This window comes from Phragmites australis, chromosome 11 (assembly GCF_958298935.1).
Source record: "Phragmites australis chromosome 11, lpPhrAust1.1, whole genome shotgun sequence".
Classification (NCBI taxonomy): Eukaryota; Viridiplantae; Streptophyta; class Magnoliopsida; order Poales; family Poaceae; genus Phragmites; species Phragmites australis.
The window spans coordinates 20,512,618-20,521,062 of NC_084931.1; the positions used below are offsets into that span (position 1 = coordinate 20,512,618).

The window sequence follows — 8,445 nt, forward strand, 5'->3', positions numbered from 1 at the left end:
CCTCCATTCATTTACTGACACATATTGCACCACGCTTAAAACAAAAGCCAGGAAGCAAGAAGCTCAAGAAAGCAAGATTTGCACCAGTGTAATATGTCTGCATCCATATTTTGCGATCAGTCTGTTCTCATACTGATCCTATTCCACCAAACAGTGCCCAAGGCTGGTTTGACCACACTACTTCCTACACCAGTCCACATGCAAACCCTCCAAGTGCCCCTTTAAATCTCCTTCCCTCCCTCCATCTTCATTCCCATCCCTCTGCTCCCGCTCTGAACCACACTATCTTACTAGACCTTTCATCTTTCTCCTCAATACTTAAACTGCCGAACTAGTTGGTTCTTGACCCGTATGTGAGAAATGAAGCCATCACTTGTGCAGTTCTTGAAGGTTTTCCTTTTATTGGCCCTCGGTAGAGTCACCAACACACAGGTGCCTGACCAAGATGTGCTTGTGTCCCTCGGGAAACTCCCCCTTGATGGCCATTTCAGCTTTCACGACGTGTCAACCGCTGCATGGGACTTTGGCAATCTCTCTAGCTTCATGCCAGCCGCTGTGCTTCATCCAGGCTCAGTGGATGACATTGCCGCAACTGTGAGGCATGTTTTCTTGATGGGCGAGCACTCCACGCTCACGGTGGCGGCCCGTGGGCATGGACACTCACTTCGAGGGCAGTCCCAGGCTGCCGGAGGGATTGTCATCAAAATGGAATCCCTGCGGAGTGTCAAAATGCGGGTGAACTCTGGTGCATCGCCCTATGTTGATGCCTCAGGAGGAGAACTCTGGATAAATGTCCTGCATGAGACGTTGAAGTATGGTCTGGCGCCGAAGTCATGGACTGATTATCTCCACCTCACAATTGGAGGCACGCTGTCGAATGCAGGGGTCAGTGGGCAGACATTCCGACATGGCCCACAAATCAGCAATGTCAATGAGCTAGAGATTGTGACAGGTATCAGACAAACCTTGATAACATGCTGATTGAATTTTTTTTTCACAACAACAGAATGAGTTATTATATGATGACTGTCGAATACAGGAAGAGGAGAGATCGTCACTTGCTCACCCGAGCAGAACTCTGATCTCTTCCATGCTGCTCTTGGTGGACTAGGTCAGTTTGGAATCATCACTAGAGCAAGGATTGCTCTTGAGCCTGCTCCAAAAATGGTACACCAAAACAATTCATTTATACCAACTTAATGTTAGTAACTTTCAACAGCCTCTAGTTAATTATTTGAATATATAACAGGTGAGGTGGATTAGAGTTCTCTACTCAGACTTCGCAAGCTTCACTGAGGACCAGGAGATGCTCATTTCAGCAGAGAGGACCTTTGATTACATAGAGGGCTTTGTCATCATCAATAGGACAGGCATCCTGAACAACTGGAGATCGTCGTTCAACCCACAGGATCCAGTGTGGGCAAGCCAGTTCGAATCAGATCGAAGAGTGATCTTCTCCCTCGAGATAACGAAGAACTACAACCCTGAAGAGGCAGAAAACATGGAACAGGTGAGCAGACCAACTCTCGTACCATTAAAGATGGTTATGACTTATGACTAATCAAATCAAGTTTGATAGTGCATGAATTCTCTGTGTCTACATGTCTGCAGGAGGTCAACAACCTACTTTCTCAACTTAGATATATGCCTCTGTCACTATTCCACACAGATGTCACGTACATCGAGTTCCTGGATAGGGTGCACTCCTCTGAGGTCAAGTTGAGAGCTAAGGGCATGTGGGAAGTCCCACACCCATGGCTAAATCTCATAATTCCAAGAAGCTCGATCCACACATTCGCAAGGGAGGTCTTTGGGAAAATCCTAAAAGACAGCAGCAACGGTCCCATAATGATCTACCCAGTAAATAAATCCAGGTAATTAGCTGCCAATAAGTAAGTTTCAGATAATTAGCATAATATATTAATATGTGAACCAGAAACATCAAGGAGATGCATCTTTCATAGTTGGATTAACGAACTGTTTCCTTTTCATGCAGATGGGACAATAGAACATCAGCAGTCATACCAGATGAGGAAGTTTTCTATCTGGTGGGATTCCTATCCTCAGCATCATCTTCGTCAGGCCCCCACAGCATCGAACATGCATTGAACCTCAACAACCGGATAATAGAATTCTCTGATAAGGCAGGTATTGGGGCGAAGCAATATCTGCCAAACTATTACACTGAACAGGAGTGGAGAGGCCACTTTGAGGCAAGGTGGGAAACATTTCAACGAAGAAAAAATGCCTATGACCCTTTGGCCATCCTAGCCCCAGGACAGAGAATATTTCAGAAGACGTCATTACCCTTGTCTTCATGAATGTATCTACTGTAGTTTCTGCAGAGCATATGTTAGTACAGAACCATAGGTAAATATTCTTTTGCAACCTATGAAGCACAACGAACACAATGTACAGTGTACTAGCCCGTAGTGCTTATGCACCAGGAGAATTTTAGCAAGAAAATAGAGCAGCGTTACCTTATTGCTGAGTCATGCCTGATTCTCTCAGGAAGACTGGAACCAATTATTTGGTGATCAAATTGGTTCCATCCATTGTTACAGCACAAAGACATTGTGCAATGATGACCTCAACCATTAACAAGTGGAACTCATGCTGAGTACTGTGTTAACTGATGATGGTAGCAAAAAGCAGTACCTATGTGGACCAATGATGAACAGGCAAAGCTGTCTGATAACTAAAAGATACCAGCAAGAACACAACTATAAGAGTGTTTCAACAAGGAAACTACCATACATTCATGCAAAAAAACAATATTTTATAAGAACAAGCATATATAGTTCTGAAGATGTTTTTTCTTGCTGAAGTATAATGTGCCTCTAAGTAAAGATATTTAGGCATTATGTACCATTTTCACTTAAAACGAAGATACTCTGCATATGATCAACTATTCAAAGCTTGATGTCACGAAAAAGAGAAAAAAATATTGAAAGCTTGATGGATGAATTTGGTTACCTAAATCTTCCCACGTTTTTTGGGCTCTGGTCCTTTCATTCCCAGAACTTATTGTAAAATCCCAAGCCATGTGCTTCAGTCAGCTTACTCTTCCAAATAATATATAATAGAAATTAAAGCAATTATATTTAGTTCAAGAAAAAGACTTGTTGAACTTAAAACAAGCGTAATATCAACAAATCATCTAACCAAATCTACTTCAAAATGCACGCTTGCTTTTACTGCATAGTATCTAAGTTTAACCTGGTATGTTTGTGAACACCCTATGCAGAAATGCCTTCATCGCATTTTGCTTTGATAAGGTAAGTAATCAGAAGGAATAAAAGTATTAACACAGTGATCTTCATTTCTCTGAACAGCTTCTTAGTTCTTACCATCAGTTCTCCATAGAGATACCAACAGGGGTGCATCAAGTATGCTTAACTATATATTAAATCTGAACTTTGCAGACGAAGTCAGAAACCAAACACAGAAACAGAAGTAGCATTTCGTTTTCTTTGTCACTATGCTCTGATAATGTATCATAATTCATAAAGGAAGTAGTAGTACAACTGGGTGACACCAATTGGTCAAAACCAGTCCTTGTCAAGAAACCTAAAGTTGATTGAAAACCAAAAAGGCGGTCTGGGACCGTAACTACTATTGGTGATTGCAAAATTCAACTAGACAATGGAATGTCTAATACTTATCCTTTCTAGCAGCAGCCAAAAGATGAAACTTTGATCAAGCATGCTGATGGCTAACATCATGAAAGGTTTTGAAATGTGTTCAATTGTGGCTTATCTGAACAGATGAAGTCACAAAAAAGTAGTTTGTCATATCAGTGCTCTGCAGTATGTTTGTATATGGTCTAGTTCCAGGAAAATAATCATTGAATTCGCTTAGGATATAAACAAATCCATGTCGAACTCGTGCACTAGTAGTACACAGTCATTACAGTGCTATTGTTGTGGGCTGCTATTTGGATAATATTTGCCTAAAGAAGCACATGGCAAACTGCAAATTTACTGCTGACGATCAGGGCCTAAGAGATAGTGGTCAGGTAAGATCAAATAAGTTAAACATCACCACTCAAATGATATGAAAAACATTAATCGAAAGTACAGAAAATTTCAATTTAAAATGCTGACAAGTGGCAGCTATAAACTTCGGTAACAAAATGAGAGTTAAACTTTGTTTGGAGCATACTGGTACTGCTTCTTTTAAGCACATAATATAGGACTGAAAATAAACATTTTAGATCATTACAATACAAATAAAGAATAATGTACACATTCATTATTTCAAATGGAGCACTCACCGTGATTTTGTGTTCTGATACGCCGGTCAAAATGATAATTTATTCTTTCAACAGATCATGTACCTATTAACTGCATTCTAGTGGATAAATTAATCTCTAGGTGCTTCTAATCTGTATTCGATCCAGTGGGATTTATGTGAGTACTTACAGTTGTTTTTTAGATGGAATGATTACAATTGCAGATTCAAATTTGTGGAGAGGGATTCAAATTTGAATCGTGCTTTCTGCTTCGATTGATGGACAATCAGGATGTGGTGGATTCACTTGAACTCGTGCTCGTTATATCAGCAGAGATACTTGATGGTCTTGGGAAATCAGCATTTAAGATTGAGAATTGATAAAAAGGAAGCCGACGCGGTGGCGTCCCTGGGGGGGCTCAGTTCCTGCTGCTGCTGTGACCGCTTCTGGGCCGCGGGTGGGCCTCTTTGGTAAACGGGCGGTACCGTGGTGGCATTCGGGAAATTCCTATCGATTCCGGCCCCAATATCAGTCAGCTTTCATAGAGCTTTTTTCATTTTATATTTCGAAAATAAAAAAATTACAAAATTATGTGTCCGTTTGAAAAAATTGTAAAAATAGGATATTATCGCTCGTTGGAAGGGAGACAGTAAGATGTCACTCTTTCAACAGGTGACACCTTTAAAAAATAAATATGTCGACCTTCCAATAGGCAATAGGTTAAAAAATAAAAAAACATTGTGTTTTATTGCTCCCAAAATTTAAAATACTATCAAAATAATCATAAAAAATTCTAAAAAAAGTATGTTGTAGAGGATGGTATAATCTATCTCTCCAAAAAATTCAACTCAAACAATTACTTTTACAATAAAATTTTTCTTTTTATTGTTTCTCATTGTATGTATCATATTTTTGTCTGGAATTTTTTGAGAGCTATTTTATAGTATCCTCTACAACATATTTTTTTCAGAATTTTTTATAATTATTTTGGTATAGTTTTGCATTTTGAGAGCATAAAAATAGACAAAGAACACATATATGCGTGGAACCTATATTTTATTAGTTCTTTTTTTAAATATACAAAGTACATAACTCCACGAGAATTTGCCTATTTGGCATTGATGTGATGCTTGGACGATGCTTGTTATACAATTACTTGACGACGTCTTTCTCCCACGTGAGGGGGCTAGAAACACGATTCTAGCCTTCCGGCGTCGGCATAGAGCTTCACCAATTGAATGTCAAACTATGTCTTTTGGGGTCGTAGCCGTTTGCGTGGCATGTTAGATAAGTTGTTCTGCAAAGGAAGAAGATCGCACTACTCCTTCTGGGGCTATAGCCATCTCGTCACATGGCGAGAATCCTTGTGTAGACTGTTTTCATGTCAATGGAGGAGGAACATACTACGCCTTCTGGAGCCGTAGCTGTCGCACCATGAGGCATGATCGTCGTGGATTGTTTCATGTCAGTGGCGAGGAAGAGGCATGCACATTGTTTTCATGTCAATGGAGGAGGAACATACTACGCCTTCTGGGGCCATAGCCGTCGCACCACGAGGCATGATCGTCACAGATTGTTTCATGTCGATGGCGAAGAAGAGCCCGGCGAGGTTGTAATGTCAATGTGGATTGCTTGTTCTTGATTAGCTCGTCGACAGGCATGGAGCACGTCGATTTCTTGGGTGAGCATGCGAACTTAAGCACGCTCTACTTTGTTTTGATCACCTTGGCATCGTCAGTGCTCAGAGGCGTTTTGTGCTTCACTGGACTGCGCACGGGTCTTCATTAGCTTCCCACGGTGTTTATCTATTTCCTAACGTGCGCCTGCATGTAGTGCTCACCGCTTGGCCTCATCCTGGATCAGGGATGGACCTAAAATTTTTTACAATTATATATATATATATAATATTATCTATCAAGTATTTAGTTATTAAGTAGTATATATCAGGTATTCAGTCAAACCCAGAGGACAACTATACGCCCCAATTGCACAAGGCCACGGTCCAGTTCCCAGTCCCCAACCTCACCATCCCACGGCCTGACATAGTGAAACTTGACGGCTCATGCCCACGACTCCAAGAGACGTACAAGTGATGAGTCCACATGTGATATCTCCATGAAACCATGAGTTCACGAAGCACGAACACGAGCCAATCTGAAATACGGAGGGTGAAGGCGGGAGGTGGCGCCGACTTGGGCCGCAGGGCACGGACACAGTGGCGGCTGCGGCTGCGCCGCGGCCAAGTGAGGCGGGGCGGCGAGGCGGCCCTGGCTCGAGCGTTGCAGGGCACGGTTGCGACGGCGCGATTGGGCAGAGTACGGTTTCTCCGACTGCGTCTGCATCTATATTTTTTGTTTACTCCCGTCTGATGCAGGCAGTAGCAGTTGTACATGGCTGGACGGCTGGTCCTTTCTCCAACTGCAGTAAGCTTCCATAGAAAGGTCATCTTGGCATCTTCCAACAGACAAGAAATTTATGGTTCTTGCTGTTTATATTTTAATCACAGCTCACAGGAGCCGTTTGTGTCAATCAGACAATCACGAGCACTTCGGTAGTTTAATTAAACCAAAATTGTGCTGCCAATCATGGCTTTGTGTCTCACGGTGATTTGGTATCAATAATTTCACATTTTAGATTATTAGATAACTGTATGGGAATCTAACAACCCTCTCGGCACTCAATATACACATAACTATTGAACTTTGCGGCACTTCATTCAATATTGTTATTTAGGAAATATACATATTGAATCTATCAGTGTATAAAATATGGGTCTCCTATTTAGAGGATCCACATCAGTCAATACCAGTTGTTAGAAGATTTTTTTTCCGAACCAGAGTCCCACCACGTGACCAGTCTGCGCGATTAATCTGCATCTTCACGACTAGGATCCTTACCACGCATGGGATTCCCGCGACCAGGATCCTTACCACACCAAGCTGGTCACGCGACACGTACTCATTAAATCAGTCTATTCTCATTAAATATATTTCACTCAAGTATTTTCATTTCCTAGGTACTATTCCCCAGCGGACAAATCGTGGCCAGCGGAGTGGTGTCATGCCCCGTCCCGTAGCATTAAACGTTACTGGACGGGCTCACAGGTGTGTCAGACTGCTTTATAGGCGTGAGTGTGTGACCGGTGATGGGATAGGGCGGACCGGCTGACTAGGGTGATGTAGGTGTGGAGGTGTCTAGCAAATGGGATAGGCTCAGCAGTTTCATCAGAATAAAAAGAGGCATGTGCGCCACCTATTTTAAAGAAGCCTAGGGGTGCAAGGGTTGCCTAAGGTATGGGTGAGCTGAAAAGGGCCCACTTGTAAGTTCTTTCTTTCTCTAGTATATAAAGAGAGAAGGAACCAGTTTGTAGATAGAGGCAGGAGTCAAGAAATCTCATCTGTAACCAGTTCATAAACATTGATAATAAAATACACGGGATGTAGAACTGTTTATCCTTAGGGAGGCTTGAACCTGGATAATCCATGTGTTCTTGAGTTTATCACAAACACACGCACATCGTAAGCGTTGTTTATGCATCCATCGACCGGTAAACCCCAGAAGCATTGTCAGGAGTTCCCCTAGCTTTCGGAGACGTATGTCGATCTGTTTGGCACGCTGATGTTATCCATGGAATCCTCCGTCTTGAAGTAGAACCATTCTTCCTTCCAGCCAGACTATGATGATTTAAAGCCCATCTCAAGGTAGGAGCCCGCGATACCGTTGTGAAGACGGAATTCACAGTGGTCGCCCGGGTCTGCAACCAGGCCGTGTAAAAATACCTAAAGAGATCGAGGCATGGCTCGACCGCAATAAAGTTCTCGGACATGTGAGCAAAGATGCTCATGACGATGGAATTGGGATTGATGTGGAGGTGACAGATATCATACAAGGAGATAATGGTGGTGAAGAATTCAAAAAAGGACAACACAAGGTTGGCCAAAAAGAAAGAGGCAAACAACACGATATCCCCCTTGCGGGGGGTAGGCACGTCTTCCCCCGGGCGGTACCCTGAAGAAAGGCGATGAGGGAGCAGACGATTGTTGTACATCTGCTTTAGCTTCGCCGTAGTGCACCTGGACTTGGAAAAATCTAGCTCTTTACTGGTGCGCAGTGCCATTGGGAGCGGCAGGGGTGGCTACGAGAAGACGAGTGAAAATGGAGACAATGGGCTCTGTAAGACTCTAAACCCGAGATCTCCTGTACCTCCTGTA

The 8,445-nt window shown here is 42.6% G+C and overlaps 1 protein-coding gene across 1 annotated transcript; it reads left to right on the top strand.

Moving 5' to 3' along the window:
* The first annotated feature begins 266 nt into the window (after positions 1-266).
* On the top strand, positions 267-1,878 carry LOC133885200 (cytokinin dehydrogenase 9). Its single transcript, XM_062324873.1, has 4 exons — positions 267-952; positions 1,040-1,167; positions 1,250-1,510; positions 1,612-1,878. Exons 1-4 carry the CDS (start codon positions 361-363, stop codon positions 1,876-1,878), a joined length of 1,248 nt encoding a protein of 415 aa, XP_062180857.1. The 5' UTR covers positions 267-360.
* The last annotated feature ends 6,567 nt before the right edge of the window (positions 1,879-8,445 follow it).